Source organism: Vipera berus, assembly GCF_964194415.1.
Source record: "Vipera berus genome assembly, chromosome: 1".
Lineage (NCBI taxonomy): Eukaryota > Metazoa > Chordata > Lepidosauria > Squamata > Viperidae > Vipera > Vipera berus.
The window spans coordinates 105,216,078-105,233,374 of record NC_138202.1 but is presented as its reverse complement, the minus strand read 5'-3'; the positions used below and the strand labels follow the sequence as shown (position 1 = coordinate 105,233,374).

The window sequence follows — 17,297 nt, the reverse complement described above, 5'->3', positions numbered from 1 at the left end:
TTTTTTTACCTTAGAGGAAGTGCTGAAATAATTTTCATGGTCTACAGCTCATATTATTTTCAATTATGACCTCCTTGGGTTTCTGCAGAACATCAGATGAGAAAGGTTATGCACTTAATACATAGAATGTGTATGTGTTTTTGTGTGTATGTATGAATGACTGAATGAAATAGCTTGCAAGTTCCTTCTAGGTCTGAGAAGTGACTGGTCAAATTCACCCAGCTGGCTTTGTGCTGAAGCAGGAATAGAACTCACTAATTCCTGGTCTCCAGCTTGATGCCATAACCACAGCCCCAAACTGGCAGACGCAGGTGTACTTATAAGCTTGTTGATGAACTTTGTAGGCGTACAGTCCAATTCTGTGTACAGAATGTTCATTTAGAACTCTGTTTTGCTAAATTCCATGGATTTTATCCCTGAAATTAGTGCATATAAGACTGGAGTCTTAGACAAATTGCTGTTTTTGTTTTAGTTAGCATTCAGGTGTGGGTTTATTCAGAGCTGAGAGTAACTTCTGAGTTTGATTTCACAGCAGAACCTGCATGACAAATATAAATAACAAGTATAAATTCATCACTGATGCAGTTGCATGCGTGAATTACTTAAAAACAGCTTCCAGAATATTGGCAGCTAAATGAACCTCTTGAAAATTTGCCAGACCACCCTTAAAAATAATTTCTTGAAACCAAAGGATCAAGGGAGAAAGTAAGATTTAGCACAGCAAAAAAGTAACATAGATTTGTTTATTAGATTTCAAGGCCATCTGATTCCAAAAGTATATTGGGTAGCTTAAATGTTGAAAATAACAAATAATTTAAGGAGGACAGTTGCCCAGACAAAATCACATAAACAACATCCAGCAAAGAGGCTCTATAAACATTCTAACTTCAGGCCTTGGAATAAATCCATATCTTAAAAGACTTCCAGAACATTTGAAGGGTGGGAAGCATGATCCATATTTTGGGAAGGATGCTGTTCCGGGTCAGGGGGCTATGGCAGAAATGGTACATTTCCAAAGCCCAAGATTTAAATCCAACTGCATTTATTTGATGTGTATTTAATTGAGCAAATAACCAGGGTGTTGGCCACAAAGAGCTTTATAGGTGATGAATAACACCTTGAATTCCACTCACAAACCAACTAGTATGGTAAACACCACAGCTTGTAAAGTTGCAATGACATATGAAGGTAATGAGGAAAATCTATTAGTGCCCATGCTACTGTATTTTGACCCAGCTGTGACTTCTGAGTGGCCTTCAAAGGCAGACCCACATACAGCAAATTGCAGTTGTTCAATTTGGGGGACTGAGTGAAGTGTTAGCCAGTCAAGGAAATAAAATAATGTTATAGTTTTCAGATACAGGCAGCAGACAAAATCTTGTTATAATTTATTTACCTTCTAGAATAACGTCTAATTTATAAAACAATCTATTTCTAGGACCTTTGTATTTGTATAAGCTATAGAAAATATATTTCTATATCTATACTTCCAAAGATAAAATATGCAAACTCTGATATGCCTTGTGATGCTCAATAATAGCAAATGTTGGACTTTGAAGAAGCAGGCTAGGAAGAATATTGAAGCTCTTGAACATTGGTGTTGGAGAAGACTACTGAGAATACCACTCAGCACAAATGACCAGACTGAAATTAGCCTACTTTAGGATACATTATGCAAAGACCCAGCTCTCTGGAGAAGTTCCTAATGCTTGGAATGGTGGAAGAAAGAAGAGGAATAACAGCAAGGTGGATCGGCTCAATGACAGTGGTCATAGATGCACAGTTCTGAAAGACTATGATTGGTATAGATTATCAAGAAAATTGTTGCTGAATCAACATCAAATTGATGGTAGATCAATCTCTAAGACAAAATATTAACTGCTTACTATAGAATGTTATCAACTTGTACTCCATTGTTGCTTATATGAAAAACAAATTTGCAGGAGCAGAATATCCTTGTTAGACCAGGCCATAGTCCATATTGGTTTAGCATTTTGCTTCACATGAAAGCCAGTCAAAAATCCTAGGGTGCTTACAAGCAGAAGGTGGAGACACTTCCTTCATCTGCATTATCCTAGCATTTGGTATTTGGAAGAATACCTCCCCTAAGGTGGAAGTCACTTGCAGTCTTCAAGGTTAATAAATATATTGTAAAAAAAACCAGACTTGTTTTAGGAGAAGCCTGTTTCAGTACTTTGGCAGACAGCCATATACTAAGTGCTACAAGGCTGTCCAGATACCTTGTGCTATTTAGATGATATCATCACTGAAGTGCATCTGCAAAATTTTGAGGGAGTGTTGCAGAGAATGACAGACTACAGTATAACTTTGAATGTGATACAATAAATGTGTGTTCTTTAATAGTAAGTTGCGGCCAGTTGCGGCCCTATCTAGACCGGGATGCCTTACGTACGGTCACTCATGCGCTCGTGACCTCTCGTCTTGACTACTGCAATGCTCTCTACATGGGGCTACCCTTGAAGACCACTCGGAGGCTCCAACTGGTACAGAATGCAGCCGCGAGAGTTGTGTTGGGAGTTTCCCGACACTCCCATGTCACACCTTTGCTCCGCGAGCTGCATTGGCTTCCAGTTGTCTTCCGGGTGAGGTTCAAGGTGTTAGTAATGACCTACAAAGCCCTACATGGCATGGGTCTGTAATACCTTGGGGAGCACCTGCGGCCGGCGTCAACTTCCCTCCGCCCAGTACGCTCCCACAGAGAGGGCCTCCTCAGGGTGCCACCGGTCAAAGAATGCCGACTGGTGGCCCCCAGGGGGAGGGCATTCTCTGTGGGCGCGCCGGATTTATGGAACCATCTTCCGGTCGAGCTCCGGATGGCGCCTGATCTCCGCTCCTTCCGGCGCGATCTTAAAACCCACCTTTTTGAACAAGCTGGCCTGGCCTGATGGGATGGGGTTGGGTTTTATAAATTGGTCTTAACTTTTAATCTGTACTAATTTATTACGGGCATTGCTGTTTAATTACTTTTAATAATTTTTAACTTTTGTATCTTGTTTTTATTATGTATTGCCCTGTTCACCGCCCTGAGTCCTTCGGGAGAAGGGCGGTATACAAATTAATTAATTAAATAAATAAATAAATAAATAAATAAATAAATAAATAAATAAGTGGTCACACCATTGATGTACAAAGCTGGATAATGAAATGTCTCTAAGTAATTAAGCTCAAAGAGTACCAAGGACATTCAAACAGCTCTAAATGCTCCCAAGTCACAAGATGTGTCCTAAACCTTTTAGGAATCATTAATCATACCAAATTCCTGCCAGATGTTAGCTGCTTAAGAAAACTACCCAAATATAGCAAAAATCCATTTATAGTTTTATCATTGTCATGATGAGCTTACATTTGATAGCAATTGTATTATGTGGTTACTGAAAATCATTGTATAGTTCAAACTTGGAGACTGAGTATTAGGTTACATGTTAGATACCTCAGTGGCAATGACAATACTTGTTTGTAATTTTGTTGACTATAAACAGAACAAATCAAACAGCTAGCAAAAAGTTGCTTAATTAGCCAATTTGCCTAAATATCCACCTAAAATACCACAATTTATCCGTAGGAATGGCCTGCTTTGCCATTGCAAAATATTCATATAACTTTTGTAGGGCCCTTTATGGGCACAAACGTTTTAATTATGAAGGAGACATGTTCAAATAGATCAGTTTTTTCTTCAACAAGTTACTTATACTATAGAGATCTCTTTGGTAGGACAACTGTGGCAATACAATTAGTCACAAGGGATCTTAGTTTTTTTTGGTAGCTGAACTGTTTCAGACATTCCTGAAAAGAATGAAATGAACATCCTGCCACCCAGCTACAAAACCATTAGCTGAAAGGTTTGCTCAAAGTTTCAAGAATAGTTTGAAGTAATTTTTGGAGAAAACAACACAGTGAAGTTTATGATCAATCTGATTGGTGTTATCTGTTGGTATTTCTCTTTGAAGCATTTATAGAAAGCAGGTACTGTTAAAATTTTCATTACTCCTAAGGTGAATCATCTGATGCCTGAATCCACCCAAATGTCACCAGACATATTGTTGTTTTGTATTTGGTTATTCCTTGGGTCTGAGTTTCTTCACTGGAACAAGAAATAAACCATGACATTAATGGCTGTCAAAAAATAATAATTATGTAGCCTGCTTTGAAAAGCTCAGTAACCATTTAACATTACTGGCCATCCAAAGATATTTGTGAAGCAACCTGGTTGGATAACATTATCAGCTCACAAGATTGCTCTGAAGACAAGTTGAAGGCGGTACATCAAGCTCCTTGGAAAAAAGATGCATACATATTAATGAATGGATCTAATGACTACAAGAGCAAATTAATGAAGACTGAATCAAATTATAATTTCATCTACAAAAATATGATTGGGGTTCCATCTTTTGTATGATTCCTTTCATTTCCCACAGAAAGTAAAAAGTCACATTGAGCCATGATTTCAGGCCGATTGTTAAGATTTTTGAATAATCTTAAAATTTCAAACCCTGAATCCAATCATGGGTTACTTAAAGGTAAAGGTAAAGGTTCCCCCGCACATGCGTGCTAGTCGTTTCCGACTCTAGGGGCCGGTGCTCATCTCCGTTTCAAAGCCGAAGAGCCAGCGCTTGTCCGAGGACGTCTCCGTGGTCATGTGGCCAGCATGACTAGACGCCAAAGGCGCACGGAACGCTGTTACCTTCCCACCGTAGTGGTCCCTATTTTTCTACTTGCATTTTTACGTGCTTTCGAACTGCTAGGTTGGCAGAAGCTGGGACGAGTAACAGGCGCTCACTCTGTTACGCGGCACTCGGGATTCGACCCGCCAAACTGCCGACCTTCCGATCGACAAGCTCAGCGTCCTAACCCACTGAGCCACCGCGTCCCTTGCATGGGTTACTTACCAGACACATATTTGAAATTACAAATAAGCAGGCAGACTATGATGCTAGCCATAGTGCCCCAATTAAAAATGTTCTGAGACGCTACAGAAGATCCCAAAGCCTACAACTAGACTGCTGTCTAAAGACCATGATTATGCAAAGGCTATGGCATGATTTATCCCTTTTGTTTTACCACGAAGCCTTCAATTCCCAGCCTTGCACTTTATAGGGCAATTCCCACCTTTTATCTAGCCTTTTAGTCCTCACAAGAAGTTTCACACTGTTAAGAGATTAAGCTTTGTCAAGGGGGTTTTGTGATGACTGCCTCTTGAAAGTCTGGGGCTTAGACAAGAGAATATAAAAGCCTCTTAATGTCTTTTCAGAATAGGCTGTTTTCAGGAAGGTCTGCAAAATCTGTCAAGAGCACTTTTTCCATCTCATTCTTTGCTACTGGATAGGTCAAACAATCCCGGCAGCATACAGAACAATAGAAATTAAGGCAAAATGGAATCCAGGCACAATGTACAGATAGAAATACATACATACATACACACATCCACCTCATCCTGAGGTCCAGAACTGAGTCTTCAAGGCTTTACAGAATGCCAATAGGGTGGGAACCACATCGATCTAACGCTAAAGGGCAGATGGAGCAATAACGTAGGCTAGCCTCTGTGTATTAGTGGTACTTTCCTAACTCAAATATTCCAAATCACAGAATGTCTATTCCTAAGTAGTGGCATAGCTAAAAAACTGAAAAATATTTCTTCTGACATAACAATATTTAACTACTGTAGTTCTTGTGATTGCCAATGCAATGTTACTTTTTAAATCTAAAGTAGAAGTTAGAAAATAAAAAAGTTCAATAAGATTCCTAACTTTTTTTGCAATTTGAGTCAGTGATGGATCAATGTATTAGAAACAATCAGCTTTCTAAAATATTCAGATCCATAAAACACTAAGTTACATGATTTTAGAACTTTGAATGTAAGAAAAAATCATAAAATATATCCTAAATCACCAGCAAACACTTGAGTAGAGAATTGACATTTATTCTACAGTTTTTATCAATGCCAGTGATACAAGTTATATAATTTTCTGTTAAATATAAGCTCAGATTTAAATGCTTGTATGGTTAGCAAAAGACATTTCACGGTTAATATTCAAATCATTTATCTATTTTGGACCACGCTTCAGCAGAAATGGAATCAGCAAGTCAGATAGCAAATGTAGAAAAGAGCTGTTTATAAATAGAATGACAAATAGTTGCTGTTGCCACCTTCTGGTAGAATAATCTAATAGTTCTTATTTGTTGAATAATATAGATAAAAATTTAATATTTTTTCAACTGTAGTTATTCTTCAAAGCCTATACATTTAAATAAAAGACCAGGAAGAAGGTAGTACATATTTTGCTAAATGACTATAAATCTAGTTATCTGCCTAAACAAGTTTTGATTAAAACCACATAGCTTGCATCATTTAATTATTGCTCAAAGATATATCAGTGCAAATATGTATGTCTTCACAGATCTAATATGATCTAGAATTTGTTTGTAAAAGTCAATCTAGCTCTCAACCTCAATCAAAACACTTTTGCTTTAGAATCTGTTTCAACTTTCCTTTGTTGCAGAGGTGATGTTTGAGATTTGTGTGTAAAAACTGTAATTGGGGCATAATGACAAGGACACCAGAAATTAACTTATCCAAATAAATTTTAAGTAATCATATACTATCAGAATCATATCTCAGCAAGATGATATTCCCATAGCAGCATCAATTCTTTATTTTTCATGATTAATTTCAGCTTTTCACAAATCGATTTAACTGGGGCAACTGAAGTAAAATACAAAGGAACTTTTTTTTAAAGGACAAGTGGATGCAAGTATCATTTTGTTGTACATACCATGCAGCTTCTCTGAAAACCAAAGTAGTATCAAATTCAAAACTGATGCCTTACATCTATCCCACAGTACAGAATAGTAGCTGCTTAAAGTTTAAATTGTTGCAATGTATCGAAATCACTGGCATAAACTGAGAGCAGGTATATAAGTACATGCTCTTATATAAGGAGTAACTCTTGCAGCTCACAAACTGATCAGTGCTACAGTGTATAGAGATGAGGTAGCAACCCACCCATGTCAATCCACTGTAAATTAGTAATACGACTCTAGTATTCTGATGGAGAGGGGCATGAATATAACAGAAGGGTCCCACATTTCCAATGGCTGCCAGTAAAATTGTTTATGCAATCAAAAGCCTCTGGCTCATCATTTCAATACATCTTATTACATATAAGCTAAGCCATTTGCTTGGTCCAAGAATGAACTGTTAATGAGGAAGACATTAAGACAACAAATATAAGGAGTCTGACTCCACAGATTATGCAAAACAAGTTTACTTTTGCTTCAATAAGTCAAGTACTTAATACACGGCAGGTACATTTTAGGTAAGAGTGAACTGCCTCTCTTTTGTATCTAAATGTTGTAAGGATTCCCAATATATTTAAAGATATGGGGTATTCACTCTTCAATGATTATCTAGTCGCCAAATACAGCGTTAACAGTCATCAGGAAAGAACTAAAGAAAACACAATTAAGATTGTTTTTGTGAAAAGTATAAAAGTTATTATTTTTGTAAGTGTTTACACTTACATTAAAAATGACTCTCTCACTTCCAAACAAAGCTAAAAAAATGCAGTAGCACAAACTCACATTCCAAAGAAAACATGAAAACAATGGCTGGTGAAAATTCTGCATAAAATTCTGCACTGCCTGCAAGTATGTCTCCTTCAAACACTAAGTATTTCTGTGCATTGACTGATTTTATAAGGAAACCATGACAAAAACTTGTCCTCTTGCCTCTAAGTTCATTAAGAACTTGAAACAGTTAATCCATGTAAAATTTTAAACTTGTTTCTAAAAGTACAAACAGAAATCAGTAAAATGCTAGGAGACAGCATTAACAGAAATGTTAAGTTCTACCCTGTGCCATACATTTTAAAAAATTAGATGAACGACCTTGGAGTTTATTAATACACATCTCTTAAAGTTTTTATTTCGGAAAGCAGCTCTTATGAAAATCAAAAGCAGTTCCTGAGTAACTGCAGTAAACAGTGTCTTTGTGTGTGTGTGTGTGTGTATTTGCCACTTGGCTTTTCTGATTTGGTTCCTTTAAACTCCTTTGTTTTCAAGTTTAACCTCTGTTCTCTTCCCAAAAGGTGCAAGCTCAGTTAGCATCATTTTAAAGGGTCCTTATGATGCTGACATCCCCTGCAATTTCTGTAAGATCTACACACAGTTAGTAGTTGTGCTCCTACAGCTATTGCAAATTTGTCCCCTGTTGGAAACACCGTGGTGTTCACGTTTTTTTCAACATACGTCGGGACTGCCATGTATGGAATTTATTGTAGGCTGTTTGAAGCATCTCTTCTATGTGATTTACCAGCTGAAAAGAAAATAGAAACTTTATTACAAAAAGAAATGCTGCTACTACAAAAGAATGTGCCACAATGAATAAGCAACATTAAGAAATATATAAAGGTAGAATTGAAGACTTTTCTCTACCAACCGATGATTTTACTATTTTACCCATTTTAAAGCGATATATTTTCACTGCCTAACGATTGCATATAAGTAGGAAAGGGAACCATATTTATTTTCAACCTATATCAAACATCTCTCTCATGAGGGACAATGGATATATCAAAATCGCCCCCAGACAATCTACAGAAAGCTACCCAGTAAGTAGACACAAGTCATCTAAATTTCAATAGGAAATTTTAGAAATGAAAGGTATAATTATCTTATATCTAATTATAATTATAGAAATGTTCCTATGACTCTGTAGTGATTATTCACTCTAGAGACACTTATTCAATGAAAAGCTTCCAAACCTATAGTCTCACTAATTTAACCATTTTATTTTCTAATAACCATTAAGATTGGCTGATTTATTTATGAACAAAGCAATTTACTAATCTTATACACATTAAAGAAAAGAATGGCTTTTTCTTACATTTGTGCTTAAATACTGCTTTCGAATTTTCTCTTGGAATGGGCAGAGTTTTGTAACTTGAAATCTTTCCAAATTACTCCGCATTTTTACAACCTGAGATAGAAAAAAATAATAATCACATGGGTCTCTTTAGCTTAAAATCACTCAATTCCTTCAAAAATAATATCTATGAATCTAAGAGATACATTTTAATAAGTATCACGGGTATCTAATTAAACAAAGCTGTGTGTTGTTTTGTGCGTAGAACAAAAATGTTATAGCGTGAAAGTTCCAGGTTGGTAGGTGAGTTGTGGTGCAGCCAAATCAAAGCCTGGAAATCTTGGTGGTTCCAGATTTGAGGTCAGCCAAATCTGGAGAGGTCTTATATGGGGAATAGGGGAAGGCTGGCTCACCCTGTTCCCTTCTCTCTTCTCTGCATGGTCTAAGTCAGGGGTAGGCAACCTCGGCTCTTTTATGATTCATGGACTTCAACTCCCAGAATTCCTGAGTCAGCATACCTTACTCTAGAACACCACTGCCTGCTCCGGGTCCATGTTGGGATGAAACATAATCCATGCATATATTGTTTGCCATACCTAATATTGCATTGTGCTTGGCCTACACTGGATATACAGTCCAGGCTTTGTGTCCAATTAAGATAAAATAATTTCTGTAACATATTGCACTTCCAAAATTTTGAAACTTTTGCAATGTAAGCAAGGAACAGCAACTAGAAAATGTGACCAAAAAGCTATAAAATTATTGAAGTTTCTCTTCAGCGCAAACAACCATACATATCAATGCCCATATGCCCTGTAATATTTTTTATATAATCATTATAAGGGGCATGTTTGTTTTTAATTAGCTGCTGCCATTATGAAACACTGATTAATCTTAATGCAGATTCTTCTTACTTTTTCTTCCAGGAATGGTGTATTAACAGGGAAACAGGACCAGAAATGTCGTAGTAACTCTCCCACTGCAACATATAAGTGCTTCAGTTCAGACTGAACGTCATTTGGCAACATCTCTACAATTAACATAAAGAAAGAAAAGTACAGAGTCATAAAAGGTCTGTCATGCGTATTAACAAGATCTCAAAAAATTTAGCTCTCAGGTTAACAGTGCCATTTAAGATCTTCTTTCCATGGACACGGATTCTTTCAGGTCACAAAAAGCTTTTGATTCAGCAAATGGTTTCCAGTGGAGGAAAGGGAAAGAAGGGGACCACCAATTTACTCTGCTCTGTAGGATACACAGCGAGAATTGCAAGACAAAGGAAGGACTTGGCAAAAAGCACCACTATCCCCCATCAGCTAGAGGGACACTTTCCCCAGGCAGGAATAAGTGCTGGCTTGAAGTCCATATTGTATACATCTTGACCAGATGATACTCTATAGCAGGAGTAGGCAACCTTAGCTCTTTTACGACCCATGGACTTCAACTTCCAGAATTCCTCAGTCAGTTATGCTGACTGAGGAATTTTGGGAGTTGAAGTCCATGAGTCATAAAAGAGCCGAGGTTGCCTACCCCTGCTCTATATAGGAAGAAAAACTAGTTAGGGCAGTGATGGCAAACCTTTTAGAGACCGACTGCCCAAACTACAACCCAAAACCCACTTATGTATCGTTGGGTGCCGGGTGGGCGTGGCCCTTTGGGTGGGTGTGGCTGCAGTGTTAATGGCAGACTGGTTGGGACTAAAAAGTTCAACCAATCGATTCCAACTTTGTGAGAACTTTTTTTCCCCCTGCGAGAAGTTGAAATTCATTGATTGATTGAACCTTTATTTTTTGCGCACAGCGGCAGAGGCCGAAAGCGAAAAGGTTTTATAAAACCCAGCTGAAGGCCTAGGACTGGGGTGATGGTGCGTGTGCCCACAGAGAGGCCTCTGTGTGCCACCTGTGCCATAGGTTCACTACCACGGAGTTATGGGGTGGCTCTGAAATTATTTTGGGTATGCTGAAGTAAGTGTGGAGGATTATGTAATAAGGAATGCTTGAAAATTTGAATTTGCTCTCAGTGCCGCAGATTAGAAACTGGAGGAATAGCAAATTGTTTTATTTTATTTTTATTTTTATTTTAATTCCATTTATATCCCGCCCTTCTCCGAAGACTCAGGGCGGCTTACAAGCTTAGCAGTAGCCTTCATTCTATGTATATGCCTGCTTATTAGGGCTTTCACACACACCCCAAGCGGCATTATTACAAAGTCAGCTTAATTGCCCCCAACAATCTGGGTTTTAAATGTGGTCAATGCGTAAGCTAACATTAGACTGTACAATGATGCATTTTAATTCTGTTTACTCTTTCCAACCCAAGAGAATGTTTAAAATACTTTATTAACAGATCTGGTATTCTATTCATCACTCTTAAGAGTGGAGTTACTTTGAAGAAGTTGGAAACCAATTTCAGAAGTCCTGTCCTGTGTATTTTCCCAACTTTGCTTTATCAACTGTACTGACATGACCATCTGAGTTGATTTTGCAAACTGATTAGTCACAAAGAAGCCAAGATATCAAGTTCTTACGATTTATGGCTTGCTTTGTTCCACCCTGCATAAGTGCTCCTCCGGGTGACAGGGCTGTGATAGTACTACTGGCAGCACCACTTGAGAGAACCTGGAAGGATAGTTAAAAAAAATATTCAGTTAGTTTTGTATTACAACAAAACCAAAAAAGTTGACAATGGAGCTTGAATCATAAAGACTTAGCTGTGATAGCTATTATACTACTAAAGTGGCAGGGTTTTTTTGAACCTACATATATTAGAGCTAGAATACCTCATCTCTTAATTATTGCCAAGTTATTTTTCAATATAATCAATTAAAACATACGGCATAACTAAAATCCATCAAATTAAAAGCAAACGTTAATCTGTCTGATTTCAGAACCTAGTCTGGTGCCTTAACCATTAGACCAAGCTGGCTTTCTGCAGTGAAACTTGTTGAGACTGTTATCAAAAAAATATGTGCACTAATGGCGAGTAAATAAATAAGTAAAAATAGGTTATATGTGTAACTACAGAAATCTTGACAGTAACAGTTCCTCTAGCCTGCAAGCCAAGTACCCCATGCTTCTTGAAAATAATTCTGAAACCATTTCACATTCCCTTCAGTCATGTATATAAATAAGCAGTTTCAAGCAATACCTATCTGCCAAAGAATAGGGTACTGAAGAATACCCTAAGGATACTGTTTTGAGTGCTTTTCTTTTAAAAGCAAGAACGTTTATCCTACCTGAGTTAATTTGGGTACATAGCCTTCCATTTCATCTCTAATACTACACAAAGAATTAATAATATCATGGCTCGTTGCATATTGCTGTGACTGAATTGGTGTTGGACCATGGTAATACCTGTTGAATAGAAAAGAGGTTATAATTTAACATTCTGAGAATAAAAAAATAATTTTCAGTTTTTTTCAGATTGTTTTTAAGACTTTAGTATCCTAAAAAACGGGATACAGTATATTCTATGCCAGATATCTGTACTGGAACCAAATAATTGCCTGGCATTAGAAAACCTCCTAGTGGAAGAACAGGCTGGCTCAGGGACCACTGATTCATTGTTGACTGGTTCCTAGTGCTTCAGCATTGAGAAATTGTCCACTTCTTCAGGGCTTCTGTATATACATCTGCTCTTTTCCACCTCTCAGGCCAAATTGTGGGAAAACATTTATGTCTCAACTCAGACAGGGCAGCAAAACTGCACAGATAATGATAAAACTTTTATCATAAATCCCATAATGGGCTGCTTAGAACTTGGATTTTCACCTCTCCTTACTAAATTGATTGAGAAAAGTATTTCGTTAGGGCCTTATGCAGACAATATAGTATAGGTAGTCCTCAACTTACAACGTTTAGTGACTGTTCAAATTACAACGGCACTGAAAAAAGTGACATGACCATTTTTTACACTCATGACCCGTTGTAGCATCCCCATGGTCATGTGATCAAAATCCAGACACTTGGAAACTGACTCATGACAGCTGCAGTGTCCCTGGGTCACGTGATCACCTTTTGCAAACTTCTGACAAGCAAAGGTCCATGGGGAAGCCAGATTCATTTAACTATGTTACTAACTAAACAACTACAGTGATTCACTTAATAACTGGCAAGAAAGGTTGTAAAATGGGGCAACCAAGAGATTGTGAGTTCTAATCCCACTTTAACCATGACAGCCAGCTGGGTGACTTTGGGCCGGTCCCTCTGTCTGAATCCAATCCACCTCTCAAGAGTGGTTGTTGTGGGAAAATAAGAGCAGGAAAGGGACATTAGGTATGTTTGCCATCTTGGGTTATTGATAAAATAAAGAAGATGGGGAATAAATAAATACAAGCATAAATTTTAAAGTTTCTCTCCTTTTAGATTGATTTGTGAGTCAGCCAACTTTATTTTACTACACATAATACATTTAAGACACTCCAAAATGACTTTATCATCCTGACTGGTCTGTTGTTTTCTTACAGATGTATTAGCATTTTCTGACTCAAAATTATGGAAACATTTTCTGAAGGAGGTTGCAAAGATCACTGTACGCTGCCTTTAATTTCCATTCTTCTTCTGATACACAAATAGATAAATACACATAAGAAATTGTCTTATCCACTGCAAGGTATCAAGGGCTACAGCAAACTTTTATAATGAAAATTACTCAGATGTAACTCCTGTTTTTAGTGGAATTTACTACCCATAGGCGAGGAGATTTTTTTTCCAGATTTCTTTTTTCTTATGTGTCTCTTCCACTTTGAGGTATCAAAGGTTATATCAATTTTCACAGACAATATTTAGTACAATATTATCATGACTCTTTTACAGCCTATTTTGCCTGTTAAATTATAACTGTAAATACATGATCTCATCCTTATTTCAAGGGCAGCAATTTATCTTGTCAAGGTGTTTTCTTTGAGATGCTCAAAAGACACCAATGCACACAAGTTTTCCAAATAATATTTTGCTAAAAATGACACAAAGTACAAAACATACCTATCTGATTTTTTTAGATTTAGTGCAATAGTTTTAATGCTGTTGTTGTTTTCTAAATCTTCATATTCAATAGATTCTTGCAGCTTTACCTACAAGAGATGACATAATCAGGGCTCTGTAAAACCTAACATAAGAAACAAGGTCTGCATTATTTAAAAAAAGGATAAATCTGCATGATATTCTTACCTTTTTTACTGGTGGCTGAAAGAGATCTGAATCTCTAGAGTTTCCATCCATACTGTTGGTCTCACTATAGTGATCATTTTGTGCTTCTCTGAAAGCAAAAGGTACTTACAATTGCTTTGTCTCTGAATATGTGACACATATTTAAGTAAATCTGCACAATGAATGAATAAAACCCATTCATTTTTGAATGAAAGCAGAAAACATCTCTAGTTGTAGAATGGGAAAGTTGGGTAAGGGAAGGATTTGTTTTGTTCTAGTTAAAGAGCTTTTTAAGCTTCATGGGGTGCTATTCCAGAATATTTACTGTCCCTGGGAAGAAGGGAGTATGTCTGAAATGCCTCTATGTACATGCAGAACTCAAATATACTCCATGTAAAATGTTTTATATCCACAGGAGGAGATGGAAATGAACACATTCATGCAGAAGAAAAATGTGTGGTAAGAACAAGAGCTACAAATTATCCTCCAACATTTACTCTAAAGTCAACTCCATAGCTCTCTTGGCCAAACACTGTGTTTCCTTTAAAGAACATAACACACTTCACATAGTTTGAATTACCGTATATACTTGAGTATAAGCCGACTCGAGTATAAGCCGAGACCCCCAATTTCACCCCCAAAAACTGGAAAAAGTTATTGACTCGAGTATAAGCCGATCCGCCGTTCTGCAAGCCTTCGCCGCCGCCGGAGGCTGGATCCGCGCTCTGCAAGCCTCTGCCGCCAGCAGAGGCTCGATCCGCCATTTTGCAAGCCTGAATACACAGGAATACCCTGTGTGGCCGCGGCTCTCGGGGAAGCCCTGGCTGTCCGCTTCCTCGCTCCACGCTGCCATTCGGGGCCCGCGCGTTCCCCGGGCAAATCGCGGCGCCCAGCAGGCGAGGAAACACGCCCGCTCCAGTCGCCCCCCCTTCCCTCAGGAGACGCGAAGCAAGTGACCGCCCGGAGCTTACCGAGGACTTGCGCGCGGCCGAGGCTTCGGTGCTTCCAGGATCGCGCGCACCTCTCCCAAGCCGTCGCCGTCCGGAGACCTGCCGAAGTTTGGGGAGGTTTGGGGAGGTGCGCGCGCACCTCCCCAAACGTCGGCAGGTCTCCGGACCTCCGCGCCCTGCCTGCCTGCTTCTTTCCGCTGCGGAAAGAAGCAGGCAGGCAGGGCGCGGAGGTCCGGAGACCTGCCGACGTTTGGGGAGGTTTGGGGAGGTGCCCAAACCTCCCCAAACGTCGGCAGGTCTCCGGACCTCCGCGCCCTGCCTGCTTGCTTCTTTCCGCAGCGGAAAGAAGCAGGCAGGCAGGGCGCGGAGGTCCGGAGACCTGCCGACGTTTGGGGAGGTTTGCGTGCGCACCTCCCCAAACCTCCCCAAACTTCGGCAGGTCTCCGGACGGCGGTGGCTTGGGAGAGGTGCGCGCGATCCCGGAAGCACCAAAGCCTCGGCCGTGCACAAGTCCTCGGTAAGTTTTTTTGTTGACTGGAGTATAAGCCGAAGTGGAATTTTTCAGCCCAAAAAGTGGGCTGAAAAATTCAGCTTATACTCAAGTATATACGGTAGTTTTATACAATGCTTTAAAGCAGGGGTATCAAACTCGCAATGTCACGTGATGTGATGTATCGCGACTTTTCCCCCAATGTCGGCTATGGGGTGGGTGCGGTTTTGGCGTGACGCATGCAGCCTGCGGGCTGGCAGTTTGACACCCCTGCTTTAAAGGGTTACATTTCAAAGATCAAACAAATGTGATTTTTCCCTCAGACTCCTGTTTTAGCCAAAGTCATCATTCAATTTCTGCATAAGCCTGTCTTATACATACTTAACTTGTACATACATGTGTTCCACACTTCTGTCCCTAGAAAAATGTCAAATGAAAATACCAAGCAATCCAGAGCTAAACAATGCTTGTCTGACAGCATGTGACATACTTATTTTAAATATGAATAAGTGGATTTAGATCTATTTGATGCCTGGATCAGCAAATGCCTGGTCTGATTTGAATTACATGAAGCAAAGAAAGATGGGATTACTAATGCAATGCTCTTTTGTTTATATAGCTTGTAAGTCACCAGGAATCATTTGATTGCATGGGGTAAAAGTGTTATAAATATTTTCTGAAATATTTCCTATGTGACAGAATTCATATATAGAGGAATATTTATTGAAGAAATATAACGCAGTTACACAATCCTCCAACTGCAAATTGAAATGCTAAAGTTGAGCAATAGTATTACTTTTATGATTTTCTAAATATTTTCATAAGTTTAAAAAAGTTTCAGCATAAAATAATTTTTAATTAACATATTATTTTAGTTACCGGTACATTAGCAATATTATAATTGTATGGCAGGTTTTGAAAAGGGATGTCTTACATGTTCAATCAATAAAAATAATTTGCCAGTATATACATGACTAAATGCTAGGGTTTTTTCCCCTCATTGCTTTCTTACTACAGGATTGATCCTTCCCCTTGTGCTTTAAAATTTGCTCTGGAAAATCTTCTCTAATCTTCCGTATTTGAGGGGTGTATATTTGAGAGGTGTTTGGAGAAGAATCAATCAACAATGATTTTCAAATGACAATTTAAGGTGTGAGCTGTTCCCCCCCAATTATATCATAGTAAGTATGCCAGTTTAAAACTACATTATTCAATCATTGCTTTGGAGGTTTCATGACAATACAAAGGCAGAAAATTCCCAGCCTCAGAGTCCTCATATCTAGATTTGTTCTGTGCCGAGACTTACGGTTTTCTGAGCCCAGCTGCAAGGACCATGGCACTATGATGATTAAAGCGTTTTATAATAGCCGCATTGCTACTTTCCTTTATTGATTTTGTAGAGTTGGATGTGGATGGTGCCAAGGAAACACCGTAACCCTGTCACAAAGAAATAAGCAAGCCCTAAAAGATATGTTGACTCATGACAGGTGAAGACCTAATTATAATATGGGCTGTACCCATGTATACTTGACAGTTTTCACAGAAATTCATTTTTTCTGCCTTTGAATGAAGATCAAACTGAAACAATTTAAGTCTAACAATATCAACAGCACTGTAAAAGCATATATAATGATTATGGGGAAAAAATCCACTTCTAAAGTTCCTATCTACTACATCTTTTCGATTTATGTGCAATTAAAGCCAAGTTTCCTTAAGTAATATATTATTTATTATTATTCAAAATTGCTCAGTGGGAAATGTTTTCCTGAAGCTATCAAACTGCTTTTAAACTAGTGAATTCATTTAATTCACAGATGTCAAACTCGCCA

General features: G+C 38.4%; 1 protein-coding gene across 7 annotated transcripts in view; it reads right to left on the bottom strand.

Annotated features, from left to right (window-relative positions):
• The window catches only part of GTF2H1 (general transcription factor IIH subunit 1), a 35,945-nt gene that overhangs the window by 4,254 nt on the left and 14,394 nt on the right, over window positions 1-17,297 (bottom strand). For 6 of the 7 annotated variants that reach the window (XR_014024601.1, XR_014024602.1, XR_014024603.1 and 3 more), the window contains 9 exons: window positions 16,775-16,905; window positions 14,050-14,137; window positions 13,864-13,952; window positions 12,117-12,234; window positions 11,409-11,499; window positions 9,796-9,911; window positions 8,903-8,995; window positions 8,266-8,332; window positions 10-82 (listed from right to left, as the gene is read on the bottom strand). Coding sequence is in view for 1 of the 7 variants with exons in the window: in XM_081313754.1 (XP_081169880.1) it covers window positions 8,246-8,332; window positions 8,903-8,995; window positions 9,796-9,911; window positions 11,409-11,499; window positions 12,117-12,234; window positions 13,864-13,952; window positions 14,050-14,137; window positions 16,775-16,905 (813 nt within the window). In the remaining 6 variants the exon portion in view is untranslated. Of the gene's footprint in view, window positions 1-9; window positions 83-5,922; window positions 8,333-8,902; window positions 8,996-9,795; window positions 9,912-11,408; window positions 11,500-12,116; window positions 12,235-13,863; window positions 13,953-14,049; window positions 14,138-16,774; window positions 16,906-17,297 lie in introns of those variants that run through there. The other variant, XM_081313754.1, reaches the window with a different exon arrangement.